General features: G+C 38.4%; 4 protein-coding genes across 10 annotated transcripts in view; 3 read left to right on the top strand and 1 right to left on the bottom strand.

Annotated features, from left to right (window-relative positions):
- LOC107696210 (protein FAM65B) overlaps positions 1–4,209 on the top strand; it is a 73,243-nt gene extending 69,034 nt beyond the window's left edge. For 6 of the 7 annotated variants that reach the window (XM_016496449.1, XM_016496448.1, XM_016496453.1 and 3 more), the window contains 3 exons: positions 414–491; positions 604–694; positions 1,687–3,152. In XM_016496449.1, coding sequence (XP_016351935.1) covers positions 414–491; positions 604–694; positions 1,687–1,787 — 270 coding nt within the window. In that variant the 3' untranslated portion in view covers positions 1,788–3,152. Of the gene's footprint in view, positions 1–413; positions 492–603; positions 695–1,686; positions 3,153–3,747 lie in introns of those variants that run through there. The other variant, XR_001635064.1, reaches the window with a different exon arrangement.
- Positions 4,210–4,799: 590 nt separating this feature from the next.
- LOC107696208 (uncharacterized protein C6orf229-like) lies at positions 4,800–7,236 on the top strand. Its single transcript, XM_016496446.1, has 2 exons — positions 4,800–5,092; positions 6,634–7,236. Exons 1-2 carry the CDS (start codon positions 4,843–4,845, stop codon positions 7,218–7,220), a joined length of 837 nt encoding a protein of 278 aa, XP_016351932.1. The 5' UTR covers positions 4,800–4,842; the 3' UTR covers positions 7,221–7,236.
- On the bottom strand, positions 7,133–14,567 carry LOC107696207 (geminin-like). The gene is made up of 7 exons (XM_016496445.1): positions 14,399–14,567; positions 12,813–12,874; positions 11,385–11,480; positions 11,138–11,294; positions 10,880–10,962; positions 10,521–10,631; positions 7,133–7,579 (listed from the first exon to the last, which is right to left on the bottom strand). Exons 1-7 carry the CDS (start codon positions 14,553–14,555, stop codon positions 7,370–7,372), a joined length of 876 nt encoding a protein of 291 aa, XP_016351931.1. The 5' UTR covers positions 14,556–14,567; the 3' UTR covers positions 7,133–7,369.
- Positions 14,568–14,693: 126 nt separating this feature from the next.
- LOC107696209 (uncharacterized protein C6orf62 homolog) overlaps positions 14,694–19,580 on the top strand; it is an 8,031-nt gene continuing 3,144 nt past the window's right edge. The window contains exons 1-4 of the mRNA XM_016496447.1: positions 14,694–16,492; positions 16,588–16,764; positions 16,937–17,062; positions 18,267–18,401. Coding sequence (XP_016351933.1) covers positions 16,364–16,492; positions 16,588–16,764; positions 16,937–17,062; positions 18,267–18,401 — 567 coding nt within the window. The 5' untranslated portion in view covers positions 14,694–16,363. The remainder of the gene's footprint in view (positions 16,493–16,587; positions 16,765–16,936; positions 17,063–18,266; positions 18,402–19,580) is intronic.

Raw genomic sequence — 19,580 nt, 5'->3', positions numbered from 1 at the left:
ATAAGGCAGCAACATAACAAAATGTGAAAAAATGAATGGGGTATGAATACTTTCGCAAGGCACTGTAGTATTTTAATGCAATTTTGTGCAATTATTGCATAAAAATGGTGAATAGAAATTCTAAGATGCAAATAAAAAAATGCATAAAAACTATGATGGAAAAAGTGAAACACTATGATGCATCTTAGATGCATATCTTATAACTATATAATCAGATACAAGTAATAAAATAAGAAATAATATAAATGAAGAAATAAGAAACAAGAATAATAAGAAACCATAAAATATGAATATTGATAAATTAAATGCAAATTTGAATCATAGCAACGTGCATAAATAGATGTACAGTTGTTTGAGGACACCAGGAGGTGAGCAAGTAGTTAATCTTGTCTATGTGTGTTTGTCTTCAACAGGCTGTTGATTGTTACACACAAGTCTTATCAGAAGCAGACAGATCAAGAGATGCATGTGCCGCTCTGAGCTGCCTGCAGGTCAGTTTGACTCATTGTTTGGATCCCACGTCACTTGAACAGAAGATTAAATCTTATCTGTGATTGTTTACAAGACTTTTCATTAAGCCTCTCTGTCTCGGATTATTTTCAGGCTGTGGAGAGCATTGATGCTGTGGTGTTACTGTGTGACTCAGCCGATGAAGATCTCCGTCATATTGCCATAGAAACCCTCCTCACTTTCGGTAAAACATCCAGTCACACGAATGACATCCTCTGCACTATTAGTCAGTTGAGTGATGCTTATAGTGTATGTTTTTTCTGCAAATTAGTGTAAATTTGACTTGGACCCCATTCTAGACAGCAATGTATTAGACAAAAAATGTGTATACGATGAAGTTATCAATATTTTTGGTCTGTTTTTCCAGAAGAGAAAGAAAGTGTCTTAAATAATGTTTTCTCAAATGCAAGGTCATAAAAATTATTAGATATATTAAATGGTGTAACAAAAGTCATAATTAACATTAAGAGATTTTAAATTTGGGGATGGAAAAACAGGAATCACAATACAGCCTAATGTGATTATTATTATATGTAATGAATTATAAATTATGACAATGTTTACTTTTTGGTGTTTATATTGTAATATGATGTAGATTTAAGAGTGCTTATTTTATCTACATCTTTTTGAACGAGCAGCTGGGAATAGGAAAGCAAAGACATTTCAAAATAAGCGTCCCAGAGTATTTCAGCCTTTTTTATAATTAAAAGGGAAGGAAAGACTAAGAACATAAATTTACCACATTCAGTATATAGATTTTATTAATATTGGCACAATCTGTTAATTGCCTTTCTTTAAACACACTATTATTTTATCAGCAAACTATTATTATCAATGTTTAATATTTGTATTGCTTAATATTTTAATTTTTTTTATTACAGGATTCCTTTTTCAGGTCATTTTTGATCAATTTAATGCGTTCTTGCTGAATAATTTCTTAAACAACTCTTAATGACAACAAACTTAACTAAGTAAAAGAATCTGGGATATAATATTTATTTTGAGATTACGGGTTTGTTCACTGTAGACATACAGTATCAATTTTATTTGTGCAGGTCTTAAAAATTCGAATGCTGTGTAAATTATACATGGTCTCAATGCTTGTAAACATCACCTAAATACTACAACTCCAGCCTTCCTGTGTCTTACAGAGCATGTTTGTGTTTCTGTTCTCAGGTGAAGATGGGCGGCTGGCATACGAGCAGTTGGACACAGTACCGAGGGAGATCTTGCGGCTGGGGACTCGCCGCGGTAACGCTGTTACCACTTCATTTTAGAAAAACGACTCGTTATTCCCCTGTGACCCTGCACACTTCAGACACATCACCTGCTAACAAGGGAAAAAGTGAAGCTTGGCCTTCTATTTAGGCCCATATCTCGAGACCTTCAGCACAGAGTCTCCTTTTCTGTAGGATGTTTGCATTTATACTACTCGTGTCACAGTGGTCATGAGTCATTGTTGCTGATTGAACAATAAGAGTGTTAATATTGAAAGTTAGTTATTTGCAGATTGCAGTTGCACTGTTGGAAGCATGTAAATAGAACAGAAAATCCTATTTAAATTTTGTCCTAGGATTTTTTTCCCCCTCTGTATGTGCCGTTCCGTTTCAGGGATTATAAGGGACTGTCTTAATGCTCCCCGCTTGAGTTTTTTTTTACCTGGACAGAGTGAGATTTCTGTAACCTCTGGGAAAGGAAAGATTTTAAGTGTGCTGTTCGAACCCAGCTGGACTACTGAAAACCCGGCGTGGACGGTGGACTGCTGATTTATACATAGCTCGCTTGCCTTCAGTGGTCAGGAGAAAATATTTCTATGGACGGAGCCTGTAGTGAACAATTGCATTAACACTGTACTAACGCCTGAGCACATGGGATCTTACAACAAGCGCTGTTTGGAGCCCATCAGAGTATCTGAAAATGCACTTTTACACTCAGAGAAGCATGATGCATTACTGTGAATTTTTGGTTTCTACGTAAATGAAGACTGGAAGTATATTTGCTCTGTGATCTGAACTCGCTTCTGTGCCTGTTGTTACTGTACTACTGAGTCATGTGACTGTAATATAATTTATTTTATTTATTTTTTAATTTCTCTTCACTATAAATGGTAAGATTCTGATTTTACCCTCTTTTTTTACATACTGATAACAGATTGTTTTAATGATGTACTCAATATCTGTTCACAATATGATTAGGTACAGTCAGGATTTAGTAATATTGAGGGGCTATTCACTATGAAATTATATATATATAGTTGGCATTTTACATATAAAAAGATGTTTTATCAGTATCATCTTTTAACAGTGTATTCATGGAGTTATAGAGTATTTGTGCTCAAGGGAACCTTTCCTAATCGTCCTTTTCTGTATGCTAATGCACATGACCAGAGAAAACGCTCTCTGCTAACCGAACGCTTGCCTCGCTTTGACACGTTTACACACCCTGTGTTGATCTTTAAAGCTCTCAAATGTGAATTTACGCTTATGGCGGGAATTAAAACGCAGTTTTGTAAATCGCCCGACCTATTTTTGCAATATTTTCTATGACATTGAGAATTGTACGAAAGCAGGGGCTTAAATCCATCAAAAGAAGCACATTTCGAGGAATGTACCGAGTACAGAAAGGTTACTGAAGTATATGCCTCACAAGCACAACTGAAATGTTTTGGTAAGATTGTTTCTTAACATGTTATTTGGCATTTACCCCACAAACTCTTAAAGCCATAATGATACAGAAGTCAATATATTTAAGGCCGTTTTGTGGTTTCTATTTATCAGAATTATCTATAACAGATATTCATAAATAATACTTTTGTTTTTGCTGTTTTCTGTATTCAGTCACAGCTATGAATGGCTGTGATTTCTTGCTTTGTGAGTTCGTCTAATGACCACCGTTACAGTATTTGACCCTGGGCATTGGTGACCACTCACACAAGAACGTTATTCTTTGCACAGAGATATCAAGTGAAAAGGTTGAATTAACATTTATTGCCTTTTATTCATCTCAGACAGAAGCTCGGTGAAATTCAACTGCATTTATTGTTCAAACCTCATTAAAATGTAAATGAATGTCCTTCATGACAGGAAAGCTGTTGTTATGGTTTTGTGAGCGCGTGACTGTATGTGTCGAGGGCTTTAGCTGCAATAGCTGTAGCTACTGTTTGAATGAAAGCAGATTGTACGGAAGCAGGGGCTTAAATCTATCAAAGGAGCACATTAATTTATATACTTCAGAAAGGTTACTGAAGTATATGCCTCACAAGCACAACTGAAATGTTTTGGTAAGATTGTTTCTTAACATGTTATTTGGCATTTACCCCACAAACTCTTAAAGCCATAATGATACAGAAGTCAATATATTTAAGGCCGTTTTGTGGTTTCTATTTATCAGAATTATCTATAACAGATATTCATAAATAATACTTTTGTTTTTGCTGTTTTCTGTATTCAGTCACAGCTATGAATGGCTGTGATTTCTTGCTTTGTGAGTTCGTCTAATGACCACCGTTACAGTATTTGACCCTGGGCATTGGTGACCACTCACACAAGAACGTTATTCTTTGCACAGAGATATCAAGTGAAAAGGTTGAATTAACATTTATTGCCTTTTATTCATCTCAGACAGAAGCTCGGTGAAATTCAACTGCATTTATTGTTCAAACCTCATTAAAATGTAAATGAATGTCCTTCATGACAGGAAAGCTGTTATGGTTTTGTGAGCGCGTGACTGTATGTGTCGAGGGCTTTAGCTGCAATAGCTTTAGCTACTGTTTGAATGAAAGCAGATCTCACTTGATGTCACAATGCTAATGTTCCCTCACGGGTTCATTTTCTTTCTGAGTTTACTGTATTTCCTCTGCTGAAAGTGGCAATAAAATTTATTTTTACATAATTATCAGATATGGCATTGTGCTGTTTTTAATGGCTGTGCATGGTACATTTTTTACACCATGTACAATATGAGAGGATCAAGAAACAAAAGAGACTGGTTACTGCACTGACATTAGAACAGCTGTCGCTCATTACATGTATTACAATATAATTTCAAACAGTTTCATGATCCAGTCCATGGCATAGCATGCTGGGAACTAGAAAGTAAGTCCAGTTTCAGGGAATAATGGCAACAAAAATTATTCATGCAGTCCGTAACGACATTACATAATGACAAAATGTCCAGTAATTGTGCTGTTTTAGTTCATTTTCATGAAATTGACCAAGCTTTAACATGGAGAATGTTTCTGAAGCCAGTGGGCACCATAAAAGAACCGTTTTGTTGGAAATGTCCTCTGCTTCTGTAAAAACGTGCTAACGGGATGACGTCACGCTGAATGAAATGAAAACAACGTTCTGTTTTGAAAAAAAGCTTTTTGAAAAGTGTTTCAAGACAGGCAGCCGCATGATTCGGTTCCTCTCCTCATTTTACGATAATTACATCAAGCCTTATTTTTCCTCCCGTGGGCAAGCAGCAGACAGAAGCCACAAGAATAAGATCTACAAGGCTGGTCGACTGCTCCAGAACACGCAACTGCCCACAGCAGAAAGAGCGGACGCCGCTCGGGACATTGGGATCTTAAGTTACACAGGTGATGAAAAAACATGTCTATATTACAGGCGTCCCACACTTTTTAATTACGGAATGAAGTGATATTTGTAACCATGTAACTAAAGCCGCCAGCAGGAGCTCTTAATGAGCGAGTCATTGAATCACTGTCAAACAATGCGTTAGCAGCGAATACTGCGTCTAGTAGTGTAGATACCAACGGCTTTGGATGGTAATTTGGTTTGAAAACGTACTGAAGTACATACTGAATTTAACGCGGTTGAAAACAAGGCTGTGAGGGAGACTTACACACTTTACAATGGCACGCAGTGTATGGTCTCAGGTCATGTCATTTTTCACTAAACAGCTGAGTTTTTTTTTCTTTTTCCGGAAATACCTTTCGTCGAACGTAACGTACAATTCAGTGAACGCACTTCCATTCTTCACAGCCTCATTTTAATTGCGGTCAATGAAAAATGAAATGGTAGTATGAATTAAATTGTTTTTTGTACACTATAGACCTTATGTAGCTCCGCCCTTTTCAGCGCTGTGCTGGTTGTCTTGTCTTTCTTCCGTTTGTATTTCACAACGTAACGTTACACATGAATGAACCATTAATTTTAAAAACTTCCCGGTCTACTGATTTTGTTGATATCCGCCTCCAACATTACAATGCTCATGATAACTTTCGTTAACTCTACAATATCCTCCTGAGAAACAAAAAAAATTTAATGTGAATTTCTTTGTCATTGCGTTGGTTTAGCGTAAACAAATGAAGAAAAAACATTTTTTAAAAAACAAAGAAAAATATTTTATTCATATTTTACTTTCTCTGTCTTTTGTAGAGGACACCAGGACTAAGGTATTAAAAAGATAAATAGACATGAAAATGCATGTATATGCAAAAACAAGGTTTTATTTTTTATTCATCAGTTTTTAGGTTTCAGGCTATTTTCAGCCTAACTTTGTACAAAGTTATAGCAAACCTTTATAACAAAGTCATATTCCGATTTGAAATCCCATAACATTTAAGACAATTTGAAAATTTGTCAGATTTAAATAAATTACAAAATACATTTCCCTAAGAGTGCTAAATTTTATAATTGTCAGTATCAGTCCTTTTTAAAGATCAAGGAGAAGGTTTGATTAAAGAAGGTGCTCAAAACGCCAAACATTTGATATCTATAAAAAGCCCTGAATGTGCTCTTTACAGGACAAAAGTGTGGCATGTAGGGCCTAAGAGAAATTTACTAAAATATAATGTCGTCTACAGAGGACAAAGGTCTATGCCTGGGTCCCAGGAGAATATGTAAATCCACTTCACCAGCTCATTACTCTTGTTTCTCTGGCACATAGGGTTGTAGTAAGCATATTTGGAGGCAGTGAATGTCTTTACAGCAGTCATTCAAAAACAGATTTTGTAATGAAACATCAGTGATGCTCAGAAGCACAATAGTTATACTGTGACCTTGTTTGGAACCATTATCATTGATGGAATAGAGCCAAAATAGTCAATATGTCAAGTGAAACACAGCAAAGGCTTATACCAGTTACAAACCCTACTAATTATTTAAACTCTTTTAGGAGGTTATGAACATGCAGCTCAAGCAGCAGACAAGTACATGGCAAGCATGGTGGAGCTCCTGAAAACACCTGACCTTAAGGATCAGCACATCATTCGAGTCCTAGAAGGCCTCAGTGCAATCTGCTACCTCCACGTCGCCAACCAAGACAAGGCACAAGCACTTGGGCTCCCTGACACCCTGCTGGAGTTCGTATCTCCAATCAGTAGACTCTCCTTTACATCACAGCGCTGGAGCTGCCATCTACTCAACATCCTCTGTTGCCACAACATCCCTATCATCTGCCACCTCAAGGACTCCAACGCCCTGCAGTCAGGTCTGGAGAAACTGGCGAGTCTGGACTGGGACGGATGGCCTTTAAACTACGCTCAGGAGCTTCTCAGGGTTTTAGGATTCCAGCAGAGCTTGAAGAAAGATGCTTTGAATGAGGAAGATGAGCTGAAGGGCTGCTCTTACACCAAGAGTGGTCACATGTTAGGTAAACCATTAAAAAGCATGTGTACAAAATATGAGTTTATTTCCATCGTATGCATTCAGTTTTACATATGGACACTAGCAGTGAACATGCACATTAACTACAGGTACTGAAAATAAAAGCTAATTTACAGCAAGAGTAAAAGTATTAAAACAAAAGGTGCATATCTGTTCTCAAAGGCAAAGATAAACATTCAAATAAAAACCAAACAACTGGACCGTCATGGTTCTTTTCAGTTGAGCATTTTTCAGGATGCATAATTTCAGCTTTCATTTGCTGTGGAGTCATTCTTTTGTGGCACATCATGGTCATGTGACTGTTCTGTGCTCAGTTCAACACTGTCCTGGCTCTCATCAGCTTCACTCTCATCTCCATGTTGTTCCTCATCTTCTTCCTCCTCCTCATCATCTTCAGCATCAAAAGCCATCTCACGCAGCTCCTCTAGACTGTCTGGACTTTTACCGGTTAATCTGAGAGAATTGAAAGACTGTTAGAGAAATAACTAGGGAAATTGAGGCAGGTATTTTAATCTCTAGTCCAACCCTAATGGTGGTTACACTCACTTAGGGGTGTCCCCGACTAAGGATTTTCATAGTAGAATTGGAATGTTCTAATCTTGCCGTTATTTTACGCAGTCGAATCATGTTTTGGGGGCAGGGCAAAATACATTACCAAGAGTCAAGTCAGATATTCGACAGTCAAAATTACGTTAACACACAGGGATAATGTGTAAAAGACGCGTCGCAGATACAAATGGGGTAAATAATGTTTTGTTTTGATTAAAAGATTTTTTTCTAAGAATTCTAAGAAAAAAAAAAACCTAAGAATTCAATTTTTTTTTTTTACAATAGTGCTCTCATTATAACGTTGTGTATATGAAAGTATTTATTAAATGTTCTGCATTTCTGTTTTGAGCTGCGCACGCTGAAGATGACCAGTAGAATGAAGCAACAGGTTTTTAAATCAATGGGATTTTACTTATTTCTCATATAGAATATGCTTCGTTATTTATACAACATAACGTTAATATTACGACTTACAGGCTATCTGCACAAAATGCCCCGAATGCACATGAACATGTCTGCGGCTCTGAATTAACTCCTTTTGTGGACACGTTCTTCACGCAACAACGTGCAGAAACACAGCAATTAACCTCTTTTAAAAAAAATAAATAAACCCCCCCCCAGCATTTTATTATAATAGTGTTCTCATTATAATTGTCATGTATATGACAATCCCAGTCATAGTTATTAATATTCTGCATTGTTTGTCCTGCTCGCACTGAAGAGATAATCACCGTACTACAATGAAGCGCTTTACTGCAGCATAACTCAACCAATTGCATCTTACACTAGATAAATATATACACACACACGATATAGAGATAGAGATGTAAACCGGCTGAAATGTTTTGAAATCACTTGTACCTACCTGATCGAAAAAAAACCCAGTCTTTCACTCTGTCTGTGTCAAATTGAGTCTTGTTAAAGTATTAAATCCCCGCCACCAAGATGCTCCACTGTCGGTCACAGATTATGGAAAGTGAAACTTAAATCTATAGGGGTGGTTGGATTTATTCACGCACGTTAATATTTATTTGAAGCTTCTTACTTGCAGATTCTTATTTACAGCATTATTTTAATAGGCTGTATATTAACTTACTGGGAGAAAACCGGTAGTTCTATGTGAAATCAGACATTTGAGCACCCCTATATAGCCAAAATGGCATGATCATAACACCCCGCGAATATTCGACTGAGATTGGTAGTCGAATCAGGCTCCTCCCATCGAAGCATCAAATCTTCGACTATTCGGGGTCACCCCTACACTCACCATCCACTTGTCGTGATGCAAATACACTTTCCCGGGTCCAAGCAAGAATACCATCTCAACAGCCACACAACAGCCAACTAGAGATGCACCGATTGCAATTTTCTTGGCCAATTCCGATTTAGTGTGATCTGCCGATATGGATTTTTGCAGATTCTCTTTCAAAATAACTATAATTGACAGCATATACAAACAAAAATCTACTTTTCTTCAACGCAAAGTCTTATTTTCATTTATATAAAAAAAAAATTAAAAACCCACACGTAAGGTCAGTGATAAAATTGCAAACAACAGCACAAATAAGTGCAATAGAATAAAGAGAGCTATGAAACTAAGTTTTTCAGGTTAAGTAAGTTTATTCAGGTAAGAAATACTACAGAAATTAAAGTAATCAAATGTAAAACATCCAGAGTTATTTTACATTTGATTACTTTAATTTCTGTAGTCTTCATAGTAAAAATAAAAGATTAATGCTTACCATTAAAGTTATAAAATGTATTCAGTCAAGAGCAGAAAGTGATTTTTGTTCTTCGATTAACATGACCCGTTCTCTTTCTCAACTATTTAACGTTCCAAAACTGACTGAGTTTAACTGGATACTCGCCAAGACGGGCATTTTTACAATTTATGTATTTGACCGTTTTAGTGCAGTTAGCCACTCATTTTGGTATTTGTGGCTCACAAGCTGTTTGAGACCGAGTGCGGCTTGTGCGCTCCACTAATATCAGTGGTGGTGCGCGCGCTTTGTGTAAACGCGAAACCTACGGGAATGACTAAAATAATGCGCAACACAAGCACTATTTAACCGACGCAAATGAGACGCGTGTGAGAGAGAAGGGGTCGTCGGAGAGAAAAGAGCGAGAATGCGCGGCTGATGTGATTGCCTGTGTCGCTGGTAACAAAACGGATCGGCTCGGAATCGGAAAGTAGTGAGACTGACCGGCCGGTCACCGAGCAGTGCAGATCATGAGGAAAATCGGCCGATTCCGATCCCTAGCCGATTGATCGGTGCATCGCTACAGCCAACAATACTGCTGTAGTCTCTGTGTAAACTACAAAAACACAAATTTCTGAAAAGGACGTCAAGTACATTGTGTGTTAAATCTATAGGTATGTGTGCAGGTGCCTAGGGTTTCTTTATAAATTTACGCCACCAATTATTGGCCTTGCATGCATAATACGGCATTTTTAGTAGTTTCCAGAGACCAATGTGGATGGAGATCAATTTGACAACGTTGTCAGTGCACAATTTTTCAAAGACGCCACCAATTATTGGCCTTGCATGCATAATACGGCATTTTTAGTAGTTTCCAGAGACCAATGTGGATGGAGATCAATTTGACAACGTTGTCAGTGCACAATTTTTCAAAGGCGAAAAAACAAAAAAAAAAAACACCCCTTCCATTTTTAATGCATGGTTTTCATATAAACATACCCCGAGTTTCTGTATGGAATCCTGATTTTTCCAGCGGTACTACCGTGTATATTAGCGGTCTCTTTTCTTTTGGCATCCTAAAGCATTTGGACTCCGAAACTGATGTCACTGACTTCACAAGTGCATTAATACAGAATAGAGCTCTTACTTCAATCATGTCAGCCATGTGTTGTACATGCTGTGCCAGCTCCTGTAACTCCTCATTTTCACTCTTCAGCCGAGCAATCTGTTCATCTTTGGCTTCAATGTCTTTGTGCAACTAGTTTTGAAACAAAAGTTAAACAAGTGAACACAGACTCCCTCTGCTCTTCCTTAATTGTCTGATTAAAGGTGTGGTGCCGAAGTCTTAAGATATTACAAATCTCACTTATTTCTATAATATTTAAAGCAGAAAAAATAAAAAGCCACCTATAAATCATAAACACAGAACAACGGATTCATCAGCCCTATAGAGAGAAGTGGAGTAGGATGGCCAATAATTAGCAAATCACCTATTGATTAACTCACCTTTTCATTCTCTTGGAGAACACTGAACAGGGCTTTCCGCCTCTCTTCTGCCACCTCCTTCCAGTAGGAGGACCCAGGAGTTTCTAAAGAGAGAGTATTGGATGTTTTTTTTTTTTTCCCCCTCCTAAGTTACAGGAACTATCCATCACCATTAATTTGCGAACATTAACAACTGAACAGCAGTATTAACGGGTACGGCTTTGGCATGAAAGCAAATAATCCAATCAACTTCTCTGAACTGGACAGGGGATCATTCACCTTTGATCATGAGCTCATAGGCCTCTTGTGTGACCCCCTCAGGTTGGTTTTCATTTTCTGGAATTAGGGATTTTACAGCCACCTCTGCTTTGACCGTCTTTGAGCCCTTAACCTGCTCAGCGCTCCACATCTTCCTTTTAGGAACCGCTTTGCCATTCTAAACAGGGTGAGATAGTCTTTAACACCATCCCTCCAACTGAAGAGTTTAAACTTCATAACATCCAAAATGGCAACCACCACCACGTACCTCAAAGATACGACCAAGGTTCTTATTGACAGTAGACGGCTGAAGGACCTGCAGCATCCTCCTCCCTGATCCAGATGTTGGTGCTAAAAGGAATTTCTGAGAAAAAAAAAAAAAGATAAAGACTTGATCTCCGGGTCCTCAAGTATCATCAGTAATACACACAAAAAAAAAAAAGGCTAATTTCAGAGAGAACGAAAGTTAAGCAACTCTATACAAGCACACAGTAACAGGCTCCATTCACCTGCCTCAACAGTCATTCTTCTCCTCTTACACCCGGTTAAGCTGTCAGTACAAGATGGCAACAAGCAAGGTATCCGAGTAACTCTGCATATCGGCAGTTCTAACAAGCGTGGGAAAGGGGCAGGCCACTCATCAGCTGCATGCTCTAAACACCTCCAATTCCCACGAGCAGCTATTGGACCGCTTGCATTATTATCTTACTGAAACATTCTTTAAACTGTAATTACCGTGGGAACTCACCACAGAAGTCTCCTTATGACCAACTGCAAGTTTGGAGTTGGTTAATGTTTTCACTTAAACAATACGGTGGCAGACAGATGCACGGTCACTGGATTTCAACACATTGGCAATGATTAATTTAAAACCAGAGCAAGGTCTGAGTTCAGTTCGTCCTAAATGGGAAATTTGATCAAGTTACAAACATGTTGCAATGTGTTGACATCATTCTTTCCCTTTTTGACAATACTTGACCAGACCATTAAGTAATCCAAGCATATGAATAACTAGGGATCATAATCTTGATCAAAAAATAAAAATAAAAAAAAAGCACTTTAACCACAAATGCATGTCTTGCACTAGCTCCACAACGCACGTTCACAAATTCACACATAACGCAATCACGTTGGAAACGTGGGGTAGGAAAAGGTAGCGTAGGGCAAAAAAAACTCCATCTCATTTTCTCCTCCAACTTCAAAATCTGCCGACATTGTGTTACCTTTTTTTGTAAAGGGTGCTTGACTTTCTTTGCACGTTCGCTTCGAAAACACTGGGTCAGTACTTCCACCTACGTCACGCGTGACCTTTCCAACGGGACTACGTAATGTGTGAAGTCGAGCTAGTGCAGGACGAGCATTTGTGGTTAAAAAGTAAATACATTTTTATTCTTTTTAGAAAATAACTGATCGTTTCGCTAGATAAGACCCTTATTTCTTGGCTGGGATCGTGTAGAGCCCTTTGAAGCTGCACTGAAACTGCAATTTAGACCTTCAGCCGATTGGTCACCATTGAAGTCCATTATATGGAGAAAAAAAAAATGTTATCCTCAAAAACCTCCTTTGCGACTGAAGACAGACATGAACATCTTGTACGACATGGGGGTGAGTAAATTATCAGGATTTTTTTTATTCTGGAAGTGAACTAATCCTTTAATTACATCTATGGAGCCTAGGGTAAAGCATTCTCACATACCTTGATGTTTTCAGAGGGATTCTCTGCATGCTTGGGTCTTCTGATGGAACTCATGTTTTCACCTAGAAAAGAGGTGAGGAATTCAGTCAATTTCAGTTTAACTGTCATGCTGAGTTCCAGTCATTTTGACTTGGAGAGAACTTATTTTCCCTGAAAATCCTAGCTAAAATGTTACCCTCTTAAACTTAAGGGGATAGTTCACCCAAAAATGAAAATTTGATGTTTATCTGCTTACCCCCAGGGCATCCACAATGTAGGTGACTTTGTTTCTTCAGTAGAATACAAACGGGGATTTTTAACTCAAACCGTTGCAGTCTGTCAGACCTATGTCAGTGGATGGGAATCACGGCTTTGAGAGTCATAAAACATAGGTGGCGGTAATGCACTTATAAGTCTGCGATCCACCATAAAGCAAGAAGACGCCTCACGAGCAGGCTGAAGGCGGCGCTCAGGACAGTTCAGACATTGCAGTGAAAATCAGAGGTAAAAAAACAATATAAATACTGTTTCGTTTCTTGAATGCATTTAACCTGCAATTACAAATGCATAAATAATGTTTTGATATATTAAACATAAAACGTTGAATACTGGTATTTGAAATGATTTAAAACATGAAAAAAATCCCCCCAAAAAAGAAAAAAGAAAGAAAAAGCCGAAATTTGAAATAAACCGCCAGCAGGTGGCAGCAAATCTGTTTTTGTTTGTGTATGTTTTATGACTCTCAAAGCCGTGATTCCCATCCACTGACATTTTAGGACTGACAGACTGCAACGGTTTGAGTTAAAAAAAATCTTAGTTTGTGTTCTACTGAAGAAACGAAGTCATCATGGATGACCTAACATCATGGATGCCCTGGGGGTAAGCAGATAAACATCAAATTTTCATTATTGGGTTAACTAACCCTTTAATAGTCTCCTAGGCTAAAACTTCCTAACTTCGCTTGTTTTAGTTTGTACTACACAGGGATTTTACCCTTACACCTATAGACTTCCAGCCTACAAATAAATGCTTTTAAGACTCTCATGATGCTAAATTAGCAAATATTAGATTTAGCACCGGTTTTATATCTCTCTACATGGAAACACAAAACTATGCTAATGGCTTTCAGCACAGCACAAAAATGACAAGAAACATGTAGTTTACATTCCCATAAGCTTAAAAATAAAATGATAAGTGACTGCATCTATAGATTACCAAAACATTTGAGATTAATTTACAGCAGATTACATAGCAGCTGAAACTTCTTACAGGAACGTTAGATGACTAAAGTCTTACAAATGAAGTAAAGTGATAACTAATTGACAACCAAAACGTTTTAGAGAAACGTTTTAAACAGAACTATTAATTAACAATCCATTCGCCATCTATATAACGTCAAGACATAAACTTCATACTTATTACTAGAAATCACAAGCCGAGATCAAACACAGCGTAGGCCTCTGTTTGTGTCCACAAACAGCCACACTCGTACAGACTGTACATTTAAAAAGTCATTGCCACTTCTTAAAAATCAATAGAAAACCTCAAATAACTCAACTAAACAAAAGCCAAAACAAACCACCACACAAGTAAAAGATGATACTCACGGAAATTGCACGATAAGCACACACGACTCAGCGCAGCACAACCGCTCGTGTATGAAGAGCGCGCCACTGGCTTAAGTGCTGCCTTTGTACCGTCACGTGACTCCGAAATTCGCGCGGATAGAAAGACTGACATAAACAAACAGTCCATCACCATCATTCAAGGGATATTTAATTTCACTAGATTATCATTTCTATCCACTTTACAAAATATTGTGTGTTCAAAATAAGTACTACGCACAACTACATGGTGTATATTATGTATATTGAGTATTATGTGTATATGATGTTAACTGTAGATTATTACAACAGACATTAATGTACAATTTAATTGCAAAAAATACCCGATTTGTAACAGACAAATAAGGGCGTTTTTCGCAATATAACTGAATAAAACTTCAGAAATTATTTGTATTATAAATAAGTGAGTGTTGTATAAAAGTTTGAGACATAAAGCTAAGATCCAGACGTTTAAACAAACCGTGTCACTACACTAGCCTTCATAAACCCGGCTGACAGCAGCGCGCGCTCCTCCTCTGTCACGTGTGCACAGCTGCGTGACGCGCAGCGGCCATTTTGAGTCGTTTGTTCAGCGAGGGGCGCTTGTTATTTTCCAGACGAACGCAGATCAAAGGCCGAAACAGTCGAAAGAATCGCTCGAAAGACATTTCACCCTTTCCTTCCATCATTATGGGTCCACCGCGCTGCAGATCCCGCCGTCTGTTACTTGAGAGAACGGAGGACTTCGGTCGGTTTGTCAGTTTATCTTGACATGGCTTATACGGGTGTGTGACGACTGTGGAAAAGCTCGAAAACAAACGGGAGACCATTAAGCTAAACCTCCGCCGTCGATCGATCCATCCGGGGCGGGTTTTTGCACTGAGCTCGGTGTATTAAGACGTGTTAGGATTGCTTCGCAGTACTTGCTCCGATCGCAACGGGCTTGGAAGACAACTCGAGAAAATGACGAGAAACAATAGTTAGCCAGCCACGCATCGAAGCCAGTCTCTGCTAGCATCGCGATAACAAACAGAAAACAGGCAAAAACAAAATGTAACAGTCGGTTTATTGATGAATACTAGCTTTGAATGCTCTCGTAGATTTCATACTGGATAAAAAAAGAGATGTAGCTCCCTTCAACCAGGTTATTAGTCGGTGGCGTGTGTGTGTATTCAGCGTAGCTAGCATTAGTTTGCTAGCCAGCCACAAAATAAAAGCCTCACAATGAAACTCAACCGTGGCAGGAGAGCTAGTGGGCCCATTTTATGCCCTTAAATCACAAGATGTCCAGCAAACTCTGTGTTCTTACTCAGTGCCAAGATCTCATGGCATCTGCATTTCTCTGCCATGGTTGTCTTTCTCACCTGTCATTCAGATGTGCTTTTATGAGACCGTATATTCAAAGACATGGATACAAGCAAGAGTCAATCTCGGAAGAGTCTTTCCAAAGTCAAATCTCTTGGTCAGCTTTTTAGATAACTTTAAACCAGATTTATTTATCTAAAGACAGGGATCTCTCCCTTCACACACAAGGACACAAACACAACATTGTCGGAATGGGCTTTCAGTGTAGCAGACATTTGTGTTTTCTGTCCTTTATTCAGTGATGCAACGCAGTTTCTCGTATAAAAATAATACTAATTGATCGGGTCGTGTTATATGAGTTTGTTCTTTTAGTTTACACGTAGCCTTGGCTTGTTTGTTTTAAAAATGGTGTAACGCATCAAAACTTAGACAAGTGCAAATTTACTTGGCCCAAGTGCACTACCCATATTGATTAAAAATGACTTGATTTGATTTAGCTCACTTTGTTCTTTCATTAAAATTAGTATGTACTGCAGGTAGTGCTTGGTTATAGCTTTAGTTTTTAAAAGGGTTTGTAAACCACATAGTCTACAGTCAAGGAACTAAAAAGCGAAGGAGAGAAAAAAAAAAGTCTGCTTAAGGAAAATAGTACTGTCCGTAACAATGGGAGACCCAAATTCTCGCCGGAATCAAACAAGAAACCGACTCCGCGCCCAGCTACGGAAGAAACGAGAATCTCTGGCTGATCAGTTCGACTTCAAGATCTACATTGCCTTTGTATTTAAGGAAAAGGTATGTTGAATGATTCTGTATGAAACTGAGAAACGATTTGGGAATTGACTGTTTGTCTGTGTTTGTTCTCATATGCCTTTGTCCCACGTTTACAGAAAAAGAAGTCTGCACTCTTCGAAGTAGCTGAGGTGGTACCTGTGATGACCAACAACTATGAGGAAAATATCCTTAAAGGCGTGAAGGATTCGAGCTACTCCTTAGAGAGTTCTTTAGAGCTTCTCCAGAAAGATGTGGTGCAGTTACACGCGCCTCGTTACCAGTCGATGCGTAGAGTAAGTGTTGGCACACAGCATGGTTGACTTTCGACATTGACAGTTGAAGATTAAGCTGCTGTCAGCTGTGTTGCAACCATAATGGTCTGTCTTGCCTGAAAACCCATGTGTCATCATGTTGTTCGAGGTCACTTGCTATTTCTGTCTCACTGATGTTTCTAAATCTGTACAGGATGTGATCGGTTGTACCCAGGAGATGGACTTTATCCTTTGGCCCCGCAATGATATTGAGAAGATTGTCTGTCTCCTATTCTCCAGATGGAAAGGGGCTGAACATGAACCATTCAGGCCTGTTCAGGTATGTCTATGTAATGGCGCTTTTCCACTGCATGGTACGGCTCGGTATGGTTCACTTTTTGGGGGTTTTCCACTGGGTTTTTTTTGTAGTATCACCTCGGTTGAGGTTCCAAGTGAACCGTACCGTTACCAAAACGTGACGTGTAAACTCTGCTGATCACGGATTGGCCGGAGAGAATCGTCACTACCAGCGTCACTGAACTTGCGACACAAAAGAACCGCTAGATTTAAATCAGCATGAGCGAAGGATTGAACGCAACTGTTTTGAACAAGCGCACCTTTTTTTAACAGCCAAAAAGTTTTGTTGTCTGTTGCGAAAGAACAGACGTTCCTCTCATTGATGGCAGAGGAGCGGATCCAGTGAGAGCTTGATGGGGCGACGCGGAATGAAAAAGGTTTTTTTAGGAGTCGTGATAGTAGAAGCGGCGCAACTATAACGACATGTGAATAATCCTGCCCACTCTAAAGCAGTACTGAACTGCAGTGGAAACGCAACCCGAGCCATACTGAGCCGTGTCGTACCACGCAGTGGAAAAGCGGCATAAATGTAATACTTTGTGCATTGCCTTTAGGTTATTGGCTCTTTGATTGTGAGCAGTTCCAACTGGCTTTTATTACTTATTCTTAGAGCTTATATCAGTACTGCTGCAATTTTGTGCCAGGGTAGTTTTTTCTACTTTTACCCAGGTTACATACGATGCACCAGGACCACAATATCAGTAATTATGCACAAAAGTATTTACAGGTAATTGTACTCATACTGGCATTAACACTAAAAACATAATGAATATTGCTGCAAAACAATACAAAAAAGACTGCAAATATTGCCACAATTTTGGAGAAACTCCGTAGCACATTCGCGGCAGTAGAGGCGGCGCAACTATAACGACATGTGAATAATCCTGCCCACTCTAAAGCAGTACTGAACTGCAGTGGAAACGCAAACTGCCGAGCCGAACCGTGCCGTGCCGTGTCGTACTGAGCCGTACCGAGCAGAGTCGTACCACGCAGTGGAAAAGCGCCATAAATTCTGCCCAACAAAATTGTGGTGCTTGCTTATTATTTCTCGTACTTGAGGTTATGGACTTGATCAGACCCTTTACACCAAGTATTCAACATGCGCCATTTGCACAATGGGCATGAATGATGCATTAAAATCCATTTACAAATTGAATGTAGTTTCATTTGCTTTTGAACGTTTACAGGCCAAATTCGAGTTTCATCATGGAGACTATGAAAAGCAGTTTTTGCATGCTGTTGGTCGGAAGGACAAGGCTGGGATGGTTATGAACAACCCCAATCAGTCTGTCTTTCTGTTCGTGGACAGACAGCACTTACAGGTTAGTTCAATAAAACATGAAATATGAAGGTCCGTGGATAATATTTAAGTATGTCATGAGGATTATCAGATGATTAGAGGACTTTTTTTGTATCAATATTGTACATTTATCTAACATTCACTCAAATTAGTGTTTTTTTTTTTAAATGATTAGCTTTAATAACACTGTTAAATGTAATCTTTAGCAAATGCTTTATATTATATAGTATTGTGATGCTTAAATTTACTTTTAGCATTAAAATTATTTATTGTAGTTTTTGGTGTTTATTAATAGACAAAAGAATGTTTTACATACGGTTCACCAGGAATAATCTTAAATGTATCTGATATTGAAATGAAAAACCTTTGTTATTATATTGACATGGTTGGTTGTCAGTTGCTGATTTATTACTACTGTGTCACTACTGTTTGTTTCTTATAAAATACATTGATCTTGCCATGAAAATAACCATAGATGCTGTGACGGCAATAAAAATAAATAAATTGAATAGACAAAATTGTATAGAATTTTAAAAGCAGCCATTTTATTGGTTATTGACAATAACCGTGTAATTTGTTGGTTATCGATATTAACCATAATTTTATTTAGTGAATTCCAAATAATTATAGACCTTATAATAACCTAATATTTACTGTATAAGTAAGGAATAATCAACGGCTAACCGTACATTAAAGGATTTTAAATGTACGACGTGGAGGCAAAGAACCGCCCGACGTGAAGCCTCCGCTTATTCCATGGTCATTTGCCAAGTTATAGACAAGTTAAAACTAGTATTGCTCTTTGCAGCACAATATTTGACCGTATGGGTCAAATGACAGTTATTTTCGTCAGTTACGGTACGTTAGCGCTAGCATTCTGCCCGCTTCAAATCATACACTGAGATGAAATAGTGCGGTAAGACCACATTTATTTGAATGAATTGTAGCATGTATTTCAATTAATTATCGATCGAGAGAGAGAGAGAGATGACGGTTGTGTGTACCTGTTTGCTGCATCTGAGCGTCTCTCTACAAACAATGACTTCAGAAACAGCGATTTTATCACCTCGTTGCTGGGGAATATAATGTAGCGATCTAATATCTAGGCTATTTTATTAATAAAAATTACGGGGAAGCATTGACATGTTTGTGTGTGTGTGTGCAGCACAATCAGCTATCTCTGACCTCTCTCTCTCTCTCT

Source organism: Sinocyclocheilus anshuiensis, unplaced genomic scaffold (genome assembly GCF_001515605.1).
Source record: "Sinocyclocheilus anshuiensis isolate Anshui unplaced genomic scaffold, SAMN03320099.WGS_v1.1 scaffold734, whole genome shotgun sequence".
Classification (NCBI taxonomy): Eukaryota; Metazoa; Chordata; class Actinopteri; order Cypriniformes; family Cyprinidae; genus Sinocyclocheilus; species Sinocyclocheilus anshuiensis.
The sequence above is the reverse complement of the archived record's forward strand: the minus strand, read 5'-3'. Positions and strand labels throughout refer to the sequence as shown.